This window comes from Cordyceps militaris (assembly GCF_000225605.1).
Source record: "Cordyceps militaris CM01 unplaced genomic scaffold CCM_S00003, whole genome shotgun sequence".
Taxonomy (NCBI): Eukaryota; Fungi; Ascomycota; class Sordariomycetes; order Hypocreales; family Cordycipitaceae; genus Cordyceps; species Cordyceps militaris.
The window spans coordinates 2,680,009-2,691,075 of record NW_006271971.1 but is presented as its reverse complement, the minus strand read 5'-3'; the positions used below and the strand labels follow the sequence as shown (position 1 = coordinate 2,691,075).

At 52.7% G+C, this 11,067-nt stretch overlaps 5 protein-coding genes across 5 annotated transcripts; 3 read left to right on the top strand and 2 right to left on the bottom strand.

The window, feature by feature from the left end:
* Positions 1-577: 577 nt before the first annotated feature.
* CCM_04477 (mitochondrial 2-oxodicarboxylate carrier 2) lies at positions 578-1,882 on the top strand (the record flags this gene model as incomplete). Its single annotated transcript, XM_006669625.1, has 7 exons — positions 578-623; positions 707-729; positions 788-798; positions 881-910; positions 984-1,064; positions 1,126-1,744; positions 1,799-1,882. 7 exons carry the CDS (start codon positions 578-580, stop codon positions 1,880-1,882), a joined length of 894 nt encoding a protein of 297 aa, XP_006669688.1.
* A 584-nt stretch (positions 1,883-2,466) lies between these two features.
* On the bottom strand, positions 2,467-5,718 carry CCM_04476 (histone acetyltransferase, putative; the record flags this gene model as incomplete). Its single annotated transcript, XM_006669624.1, has 2 exons — positions 2,467-5,631; positions 5,710-5,718. The coding sequence occupies 2 exons, from the start codon at positions 5,716-5,718 to the stop codon at positions 2,467-2,469; spliced, it is 3,174 nt and encodes a 1,057-aa protein (XP_006669687.1).
* A 538-nt stretch (positions 5,719-6,256) lies between these two features.
* Positions 6,257-6,696, top strand: CCM_04475 (uncharacterized protein; the record flags this gene model as incomplete). Its single annotated transcript, XM_006669623.1, has 4 exons — positions 6,257-6,304; positions 6,365-6,457; positions 6,524-6,622; positions 6,676-6,696. The coding sequence occupies 4 exons, from the start codon at positions 6,257-6,259 to the stop codon at positions 6,694-6,696; spliced, it is 261 nt and encodes an 86-aa protein (XP_006669686.1).
* Positions 6,697-6,945: 249 nt separating this feature from the next.
* On the bottom strand, positions 6,946-8,121 carry CCM_04474 (VEG136 protein; the record flags this gene model as incomplete). Its single annotated transcript, XM_006669622.1, has 1 exon — positions 6,946-8,121. One exon carries the CDS (start codon positions 8,119-8,121, stop codon positions 6,946-6,948), a length of 1,176 nt encoding a protein of 391 aa, XP_006669685.1.
* A 450-nt stretch (positions 8,122-8,571) lies between these two features.
* Positions 8,572-9,753, top strand: CCM_04473 (60S ribosomal protein L8; the record flags this gene model as incomplete). Its single annotated transcript, XM_006669621.1, has 4 exons — positions 8,572-8,578; positions 8,631-8,845; positions 8,911-8,985; positions 9,043-9,753. The coding sequence occupies 4 exons, from the start codon at positions 8,572-8,574 to the stop codon at positions 9,751-9,753; spliced, it is 1,008 nt and encodes a 335-aa protein (XP_006669684.1).
* Between the last annotated feature and the right edge of the window lie 1,314 nt (positions 9,754-11,067).

The following is an 11,067-nucleotide window of genomic DNA, read 5'->3' as shown; positions in this document are numbered from 1 at the left end:
TAGGTATGTAGCTAACAAATTGTGCATGCATGCAGCCATCTGCGTTTTCAGATGAAAGTCACAAACGAGGCCCCCAACTTCCCCATATTCTTACTACCATTACCACATCGCGTGCACATTCTTGAGCCCCGCGACCGGGGTCAATTACCGCCTGCGGCTTATCTGCTTACGAGGACCGTACCTTCAACAAGTGAACTAACTAGAATTTTTGGGACTGTTGGTCAAGTTTGCGACGCAGAGCGCTTGGGTCCCATGCAAGACCACCAGCCAGGCAGCTGGGTACAAGCGGCAACTGGCCAGGGAGCCAAAAGCCGCTAACTAATCTGGTCTCAGCGCCTGTCACCTGGTCCTGGCCCTTGCGCCCCTGCCAAAGACAAGCTCAGGGAAGCTCCTGCTAAATTCCCGCTAATCATTGCTCTGTGGGCTCTGGGGCCCGCCGATCTGTCTCGGTCTTCCTCTCTCTTTCGATTGCGCCCTCTCCGACCTTTCACCGTTTGACTCTTTCGCCCTTACAACAACGACGCCGGTCCTTATTCCTTCTACGCCAAAGGCTCAATTATTGTCGGAATCCTTCACAATGGCCGAGGAAAAGCCCCTTCCCTTTGTCTACCAATTCGCCGCCGGTTCGTGCCGCCCGCCATCGTCGCCCTCGTGCCACGTGCGATCGTGACCGTTGACAGCCGATGGCTAACTTTTTCTCCCGCAGGCGCCATTGCCGGTGTCTCCGAGGTAACAAATATCACAAGCAGCCGCTCAAATGAATAACATGCTCATTTATCATGTTTAGATTCTGATCATGTATTTTTTTTCTTGCGCCCACCAAAATCCGGTGTTGACGCCGAACTCGCCCAAGACATCCGGCTAATCGTCACGCGCCTAGGTACCCGCTGGACGTTGTCAAGACTCGAGTGTACGCTTGCTCTCCCACGCCTTTGATCGATCGCACATCGCAGAAAAAAAACAGAATGCTAATCTGCATTTAGTCAATTGCAAACAGGCGCCAAGACCGCCGAGAGCTACAATGGCATGGTCGACTGCTTCCGCAAGATTATCAAGAATGAAGGGTACACCACGACCCGGTCCTAGGATAATAAAAATGCTGCAAACCGCTGACACCCAACACAGCTTCTCTCGCCTCTACCGTGGCATCTCAGCCCCCATCCTGATGGAGGCGCCCAAGCGTGCCACCAAGTTTGCCGCCAACGACGAATGGGGCAAGGTCTACCGCAACCTGTTCGGCGTCAGCCAGATGAACCAGTCCCTCTCTATCCTCACTGGCGCTACCGCTGGTGCTACCGAGTCCTTTGTCGTCGTTCCCTTTGAGCTCGTCAAGATTCGTCTCCAGGACAAGGCCTCGGCCGGCAAGTACAAGGGCATGGTCGACTGCGTCGTCAAGACGGTCCGCAACGAGGGTGTCCTCACCATGTACCAAGGTCTCGAGTCCACCATGTGGCGCCATATTCTCTGGAATGCTGGCTACTTTGGCTGCATCTTCCAGGTCCGCCAGACGCTCCCCAAGGCCGACACCAAGAGCGGCAAGATGACCAACGACCTCGTCTCCGGTGCTGTCGGTGGTACTGTCGGTACTATCCTCAACACCCCCCTAGACGTCGTCAAGAGCAGAATTCAAAACACCCCCAAGGTACCTGGTCAGGTCCCCAAGTACAACTGGGCTTTTCCCGGCGTCGTCACCGTCTTCAAGGAAGAGGGCTTCGGAGCTCTCTACAAGGGTTTCCTCCCCAAGGTAAGCTTCTCTGCGCATTACCGTCCACCCACACTCCCGTGCTAATTCTACAAGGTTCTCCGTCTCGGCCCCGGAGGTGGTATTCTCCTCGTCGTCTTCACCACCGTTATGGATACCTTCCGCCAGTGGCAGGTCTAACGGTCTCAAATCACGATGAAAAAAAAACTTAAATTCTTCTCTTTTTCGGCCAGACCGAGCAAATACCATCCCAACATTATGTAGCATGATAGCAAGACTTGTTTGAAGCATGAAGATAGGGCGGACGAATAAGCCAAGACGATTTCCTTCTGTATATACGAATGGTGGTGCATGGGCATGCTGCTGGGAATCGAAACTTGAAATGATGTGCTCTAATTAGAAGAGGTAGACAAGACCGAAAAAAGTACAATAGATGAAGGAGAAGAAATACTGAAAGCGCATGAGAATAGGCCAAGACCAAATCGACAACAGAGATATACTACTCCGAAGCTCTGAAGATGTACTTCTCAGCCACCCAACGAAAGCTGACCTTAACAAGGCACTGCGTAGATAAACCCCGTTCAGCGGTCAATTGATATCATAGGTACCGTACCCATATCCTACCCAAATTCGCCGATGGTCGTACAAGTAACTATCGATCCAGACGCCCCCATAACCTCCTGAAAACAAAACAAAAATCGCAAATCCAAAGCGCCATCACCATGGTGAATATAAGAGTACAAACAAGCTGTGGTCGATGCACATTATTCCTCCTCGCCAGAAGCGTCCACATCGCCCTCTTCTTGCGCTTGCGCTCCCTGCTCCTCTTCCAGATCCTCTTCCTCTTCTTCCCCATCGTCATGCTTTTCGCTCTCTTCTTCCGCTTCTTCTTCCGCTTCTTCGTCCTCTTCTGCATCCCTCTCCTCTTCCTCTTCGTGCTCATCGTCTCCTTCTCCTTCTTGTTCCTCTTCCTCTTCGTCATCCTGTTGCTCGGCGCCGCCAAGCTCCTCGGCAGACTCCTCGTCGTCTTGGGCGGTGGCGGGGTCTGGCCCCAGCAGCTGCACTTGAACCTCGTCCTGCGCGGGGTCCTCTTCGGCGGTCGCGTCGACACTCTGGCCATTGGCTTGGGCGGCCTCCGTGGGCGTGTGCCTCTGCCAGCCGGGCGGCAGGCCAGGCCCGCTGTCTGCATTGCCGTAGTCGGATTTTTTGGTCCCCTTTGGGTATCGCCCAGGGCCCCGGCCTGTGCCACCGCCTTTGCGCCGGGAAGAGTTACTCCGCGCGCGGTTCAGCGGCGGCCGACCACGTTTTCGTGTAAGACCATTATTGCCCGACGAGCGGCGCCGGTTTCGATCTCGACGATTTCCGCCGACAGTGGGGAAGACTTCGAATCGAGTGGCCGGTATGTTTCTGTAGGCGGCGTCCCACGTCTCCACGGTTTCCTCGTCAGCGTCCTTCATTGGTTCATCCTCAGACTTGATAATCTTGTCTTCCGAATCAGCTTTTTCAATGGATGCCGCTGGCGCTGAGATGGGTTCTGCTTGGTCCGCAGTACTGAGAGCCTTGTCACCATTCGTTTCCTCCGATTTTTCGGTGCTCACTCCGTTCGACCCTTCTACCAATTTGGCTTCGTCGTCCTCGCGCGGGGCAATGGCGTTGATGGGCGGTCCAAATTCGAAATTAACGGCATTCGATCTACCCATCACGTATGGGGTCCAGACCAAAGCGTCGGAATCGAGCCTAACGTAGCCCTTACTGTCCCATTTCTCCCAATAGTTGCGGCAATATTCCAAGTCTATTCGGAATGCATATAGTTTTGTTTCGGGGTCACGAACAAGAGCCCGTAGACCCTCGAGCGCAGAAATGACATCGTCGGGTGTCATGCCGGTGTCATCCGATATCTTCTTAATGCTCATGCCATTAGTTTTGAACTCTCCAGATTCAAAAATGTCCAGGAAATAGCGGCAAAGTCGGAGTCGCCAGTAGTTCCTGTACGACACCAGACCCATGTCAGACAGCGGTTTTTCTGGCGATCCAGTCTTCTGCTCGACTCGCGTAAGGAGGTAGGAAAAGTCAATCAACAAATTGCCATAGCCTTTTCGTTGATGGATCGGCAGGGTCAAGATACATGAGACGTTGTTCTGGCTGCTTGCTCGCTTCTCCTTCGAAAAGTAGCCGACGAAATGATATCCGCAGTCATCGTACTCACACAAGACGTAAAACAGGAAAGGCTCCACGTCATAGTACAGTGTCTTAGAGCCAAGAAATAGCTTGGCTAAAAGACACAGGTTTTGGCAATACACCGGGTGCTTGCGACCATCCACTTCGAATACTGAAATCGAGTTGTGCCGATAAATCTCGTCCCCAGGCGGGTGCTTGGTGCCGCATTTCAGCTTATGTCTCCACGCGACGTAGTCCGAGTTCATGTATTTGAGACAAAATTCGCATATGTAGAGGACACGATTTCTGCTGTACTCTGCGGGATATGGTGCCGCGTACCAAGTTTCAATCTCCCAGCCGCCAAACTCAATACATTCGATTTGACTGGCGTGATCACTGTTTTTCTTGTGACGTCGCACGGGCATGTCCTGCTCTGCTTGCATTGCAAGCACGCGAGCCCGCCACTCGTCTTCCGCTTGCTGCTTTGCTTTGTCAAATCGTTTGCGGTCGTCAGCCGTGGGAAATGTCTTGGACGTATCGGCTTCCACCTCTGTCAGGATGCCACCATATGGTTTGCCCTTTACTTCGTCTGTTTCTTTGTCGAAGAAGGAATAGAAGGGTTGAGAATAAACATCAGAGCTGAATGGTGTAGGTATAGCAGATATCGGCACGTCAAACCCTACCGAAGAGGGTTGCTGTGCGATTGGCCGTGGTGTTCGAGCAGTAATGGGACGCTTTCGGTCTCGGCGCCGTCGGGACAGGAATTCCTTCAAGTTTCCGGGTCGAACGCGGAATTTCAGGATCAACGAATGCCGCGAGCTCTTTTCTGTTGTAACCAAAGCCTGACGGGTCGACTTTTGCCGAGCAGTGCGACCCCGTGTGTGCTCATTACCCTCTGTATCTTGCGTCGAGTTGTCCTCGACAGAAAAGTTCCGCCGACGCTTTCGGACTGTAATCACGTCGTCCTCATCCTCGTCCTGTAGAGGTGATGATTTTCTCTTGCGGCCTGCGCGAGAGGCAGTGCCTGTCCCACCACTTGCTTGGGATGCTTTTGTATCAGAGCCAGCAGCGCTCTCAGCCTCAGCATCATCCTCCTCTTCTTCGGAAGATTTGTCAATGCAGTCTGGGCATTTCCAGTTTTGCGCATCATTATCTTCCGTCATTGTTGCTGCTTCACGAGCACATTGCTGGTGAGCATGATCGCCGCATCTCTTGCACGACAAGTATGCTTCAAAGTCTTCGCTCGGGTCATCCTCCTCGTCTTGTTTGCAAAAAATACAAGCGTTGCTGGGGCTTGCGACAGACGCGTCTTCTTCGTCCTGTTCGTCAACTTCCTCCTCCCAGGCAGCCGCCTCCTCGTCTTCGTCGGCCTCGCTCTCGCGCATTAAAGCTTCGCTATCGCCTTCGTCATCGGATTCGGCTCGGATTTTGACGAGATCGACGCCATCATCGTCAGAGTCCCTATCGTCTTCTTCGTCGTCACTTGAGAGCTTCGCGCTGGCGACTATCGATCGTTGGCTCGTGCTTATCTGCTGTTGTAGAAGGTCGTTGTCCTCCTCTCCTTCGGCGTCCTCGTCTCCTTCTTCGATTTCTTCGCCGGATGCATCGCGATCGCTCATATCCAAGTCGCCATTATCCGAAGTCGTATTCGCTACGCCCGGGCCGGACGGAGGAGACTCGTACGCTCCACCTTCTGAAATCATGACGCTTTGCTGAAGCTGTTCCTCCATGTCTTGAGCGCTCGCCATTCTGGTCTTGGCAAACGGGTTCCGCTGGTGTTTTCAAAAAGTTTGTATTTGTGCATATCGGTCAATTTGTAGCCTGCGACTGGTCTTAGGACTGCGACACACTGCAGGCATCCTGTCGTTGCGACGGCGCGTTTCTCATCAACGAACGAATAGGGGAGCTTGAGAGATTCTATGTTAGCCTGGAGCGCTCAGCGCAGATTTAGAAGTCTTACCGCGCAGGTGCAGCTTGCGCAATCCTTGCCTGGTAAAATAGTCGCGAATGTACCTATCCAGCTGTCGCGTCTCCGACGTCTTCGGAGAACCACTGTCGCGGTTGGCGGGCGTACAGTGCGCGCGATGTGGCCCCTCGCAGACCGAGCGAGCAATTTCCGTCCCACAAGGCCGTGCGCATTCCAAGCCACGCTAACTGTGCAGTCGCGCAGCGCCAGTGCCTGGTATGATTCGCGGCCTCAGGCATACACTGGAGTCTGGAGCAAGCTACGCCAAAGGCCGAATCGAGCCTTGATCAATTGTCACCCGGTCGCTCGACAGCAAAAAAGCAGCCACGATATCGATTCGCTCATCAACCGGAGGGGAAATTATTGGTCAACGGTCGATCGAATTGATAGCTACGCATTGATCTACTCCGCGCCCATAGCAAACCGCAAACATGCCTCTTCCCTTTGAGACTCTGCTGCCATATGCCATCATGGTTGTCGTATGTTTTCGAGATCAGCCGCCTCCGATAAGGATTTCGAAAACTAATGGGTTCCTATAGATGTTTGGTGCCACGGGAACCGGTCTCGCGGCTATTCGTACCTGGCAGAACGACGGCAAGCGTCCTCGCTACTCTCTTGACCAGTGGGACAAGGTAAGCCGCGGTCCTGTTCGCTGTGCAGTTCATTTTTGTGACAATTGGCGCTAACCTGGCCAACAGCAAATGATGGAGCGCGATAACCGCCTCACCGGGAGACCTCGTGGACAGACGGACAAGCCCGACGCTCCATTCGGCTTCGAGTACTCAAACGGGTGGAAGGTAAGCTGGAGCAACGCTCTTCCTATGTACATGATGAAACTAACTATAAACAGCTCGAGAAACGCTACAACTAACCGAATCGAATCGACCGACCGACTAGCGGAGTCAAAATAGAAGCTCGCGAACTGGGTGCGACGGCAAAACGCAGCCCGATGTACATACAAACAAAGCCTTGTCAGCTAGGGGCCATACTGGCGATAATAAAAAATATGAAAACAAGAAGGGATTATCCTTACACAGCGCGTCATTATGTTGGTCTTCTATGTCTAGAAGTAGCCAGCGAGGGGCCGCGAGGGGCCGCGAGTCCCGCATGGCATCGTCATTTATATTGCTATATCTGCTCTATTTTTATTCAGTCGCTCTACCAATGTGCATGCTTGACAGATTTCTTGGCTCGACATATAGCCGCAGCGAGTGCAGGTGCCAAGCGTCTGTAGCTGACTGGGCGGTGGCTCCCGTTTCTGACTTTTGCGCTGTCTCGGTCGGACGGGAAGCTTGACAATGTCCTCTTTCGGTTTGGACGTGATCTCAGTCTCCAGCGCCGTGTCTTCACTTTCTTGCTTGAGACTAGCTTCCATTTGGGCCAGCTCGCTTCCAGAGGTTGCCGCATTCGCAGAGCCACAGCCGCCGGCACCCTCACCATCATCACACGCACATGCCGCTTGGCCTTTGTCTGGGGTCAGACGGGCAAGATCTTCGCCGCTGCGGACGATGTCCAGGATAGCACTAGGGCGCACCTTCTCCAGGTTCTTGATTAAACTTCTCGCTGTCCCGCGGAAGGCCTCTGGGCTGTAAATGCACTCAGTACTGAAGTAATCCAGCTTTTTGTGGTGGGCGTACAGGACGATTTCCTTCTCGTATGCATATTTCAGTGGCTTGCTTCTTTTGACGTCGTTTGATGAGTTGCCGGTGATGATGCTGGTGCTCCTTGAGAGGCGCGACAGGTCTCCTCTGAGGAGATTCATGAGTACTGTCTCAGCAATGTCATCCGCATTGTGACCCGTGACGACATGCTTGATCTCTAGCAGTTTTGCGCCACGATCGAGAGCTTGTCGTCTGAAAACACCACAATAGGTGCAATTTCCCTTTTTCCCAATAGTCTCGACAACTTGATCCATGGTCCAGCCATATAGTGTGTCGTAGCCAACGATTTGTAGGGGCATCTCATATTGAACCGCGTTGCGCTTCACAGTCTCGAGCGAGTCATCTCTGTATCCCTTGATACCTTCGTCTACACTAAGCAGCACAAGCTCGAGCCCATAGTCGTGTTTTTTGTTGAGTGTCTTTAGAACTGAAGCTAGGACGGTTGAGTCTTTGCCACCAGATGCACCTATAGCAATTTTCTCGCCTCGCAGAAACAACTTGGATGAGATAATGGTATGATGAACCTCGTCCTCGAAAACTGCCAGGAAGCACTCTTTGCAGAGCTTGTGATGGTTCTTGGGCCGTTTGACGACGGCCTTTTGTGCGCTGCATCGCATGCAAAGTGAGGGCGGCATAATGCCGGATTTTCAGTGGATGCGAGAGAACAATTCAGATATGGGATGAGGTCCCGGAGCAGCGGTCGTCTTCCTTCAGAATATCAGACAAGGCGATAACTCGCTACCTCTTCTGTCGACTGTGAAACTCGGTAGCGTAGTAAGTCTGTAGAGCCACGAAGGGAGTTCTCTCGACTTCGATGATTTCACTTTTTCAAGTATAGGGTAACTACTCACCCAGCTTTACGCCATCACGCATCACGCATCACGACTTCACGTGATGCATTAGCCACGTTGTTAACCAGCCACAGTTGGAAGCGAATTGCGACCCACAACCTGTGGCAGAGGCCCACTGAAAGCCCTAATTTTTCGCCCACCAGTGCAATTTCACACTTTGCTACATTTCAACTTGTCCAAGCGTCTCCAACTTTTGCTTCAGCACACCCAGAGCATCACAGCCCATCCGTCAATATGGTGAGTACTTGAACATGGAATAACCTCTCTATCTCTTATGGCCACAGTTATGTGAGTCGACTGTGCTTCGGCACAATTGACGCCGCGCGCGCGAAGCGATTCCGATTCACCCTCGTCGTCGCCCGGCGCCGGCATACAAACTACATCCGATCGAAACTTTTTCTCTTCCACGATATTACATCGAGAAAGGACTTGTTTCCATGGATTGGCTTGGCTGGAGACTCTCGCATACGCGCCGGCGCAGAAATGCAAAGGACGGATGCGAGGTCTCGTTAGAGTTCAGAGAAGACCTGCTACGTAGAGCACAATGCTGATGTCTTCTTTTCTCAATGACAGCCCCCCAAAACTGGCAAGAAGGTCGCCCCCGCCCCTTTCCCTCAGGGAAAGGCTGGCTCCAAGAAGGCTCCCAAGGTACGTTGTATCCAGATGACTTGCTCACTGACATGTCGCTGACTGGCATGGGTGCAGAACCCTCTCATCGAGCGCCGCCCCCGCAACTTTGGCATCGGCCAGGACATCCAGCCCAAGCGTAACCTGTCCCGTATGGTTAAGTGGCCCGAGTATGTCCGCCTCCAGCGCCAGAAGAAGATTCTCCAGATGCGCGTCAAGGTTCCCCCTGCCATCGCTCAGTTCTCCCACGTCCTCGACAAGAACACCGCTGCTCAGGCCTTCAAGCTCCTGAACAAGTACCGCCCCGAGACCAAGACGGAGAAGAAGGAGCGTCTCCTCCAGGAGGCCACCGCCGTCAAGGAGGGCAAGAAGAAGGAGGATGTCTCCAAGAAGCCCTACACCGTCAAGTACGGTCTCAACCACGTTGTCGGCCTCATTGAGAACAAGAAGGCCTCCCTCGTCCTGATCCCCAACGACGTCGACCCCATCGAGCTCGTCGTTTTCCTCCCCTCCCTCTGCAAGAAGATGGGTGTCCCCTACGCCGTCGTCAAGGGCAAGGCCCGTCTCGGCACCGTCGTCAACAAGAAGACGGCCGCTGTCCTCGCTTTCACCGAGGTCCGCTCCGAGGACAAGACTGAGCTCTCCAAGCTCATCTCCACCATCAAGGATGGCTTCATGGACAAGCACGACCAGGCCCGCAGACAGTGGGGTGGTGGTATCATGGGCGCCAAGGCCCAGATGCGCACCCTGAAGAAGCAGAAGGCTCAGGAGGCTGCCCTCAAGATTTAAGCAGTGTAATACCCGTTTATGCATTGGGGTTTAAAAGGGATCTACGGTGTTACCAGGTTTTGGTCATGATAAAAAAATGAATAAAATTTTAAGCTCTATGATGTATGGTTTATAAAGGTGTCGACGTGAACAACGTGTGATGTGTAATGTATACTTGTATGACATGGATATCAGCGAATGCGCGGACTACAACTACGAAGTCTTTGCCTCTACGGATACATATTACTGGGTATACGCCCAAATATGGCCAAACTCGCCAGTCAATGGCTTGCATAGGTGGATGCATGTTGACGATGCAGATACAGTAGTGACACTCTGAAGCTGGGGTATACCGGTACGAGTGTATTGCCTTGATTTATCAGATGGACCAGCCTACTGCGGCAGGGGCTTGTGACGTCAAGACACGGTTTCCATGTGGTTGAGGCTTGTTCAATGGACGGCTCTAAGTTGTGTGACAATGCACAACCACTGACCACTGACACTGCATGAACATAGAGGCGCCGGATCCCTCTCACGGGACTGATGAAGCGAAGACTGGAATATCCCTTCACTTTAGATCATTAAGTAGGGTTAAATACTGCGCGACCAGTCCGGTTTGGAATTACGTACTGGCCGGTACAAATTTGTACAGCTTTGGTTGCGAGTTGGATAACCTCACCGGCAAGGCAGACAAGACGAGAGAATCCCAGTGGCCCGACTTTGCGCTTGTTTGGAGCCACCCATACCGGGAATGGCAGCGCATTTCGTCCGCAACGACCTGACAAGCCGGAATCCGGGTGCCGAAGTAGACCCCGGTACTGGGAAGGGTGGTCTGAAACAAGAAGTGTGGTTGCGGCCATCACCTACCATGTTTTTCCGTCGCTCTCTTGAATTGCTAGGAATGATGCTTGGCTCACGGCTCTTGTGCTTTTTGAGGTTCAGAAAGGTCGGAGACTTTGCCGAGAAAAGAAGAGAAGAAGGGCAAAAAAAATCAAGCAGATGGGGACACAAGTCGGAAATCGCCTCTTGCTTTTCAGAGACGCGGCGATGCTGACAGTAAGCATTTTCGTCAAGCCATGGAACCACACGAGCCAACTTAATTTTTTTCAACTTGGCTCCAGCATTTTTCTTCTTCTATTATTGCTCTCCGTTCTATATTATTTATCAAGTAGGTCCCTCGAAACTGTACCTCTTGACTTTCAAGCGTCGACTCGGCTTCGTCCAGAGCTCTTGGCCACGACGTTAACTGATACTACTACGCAGCCCTTTTGTCGTCTTTCCCGCCCAGCCCACCACAACCTTCCCTGCAGCCAAATGGCCTGCGTCAACCAGAAA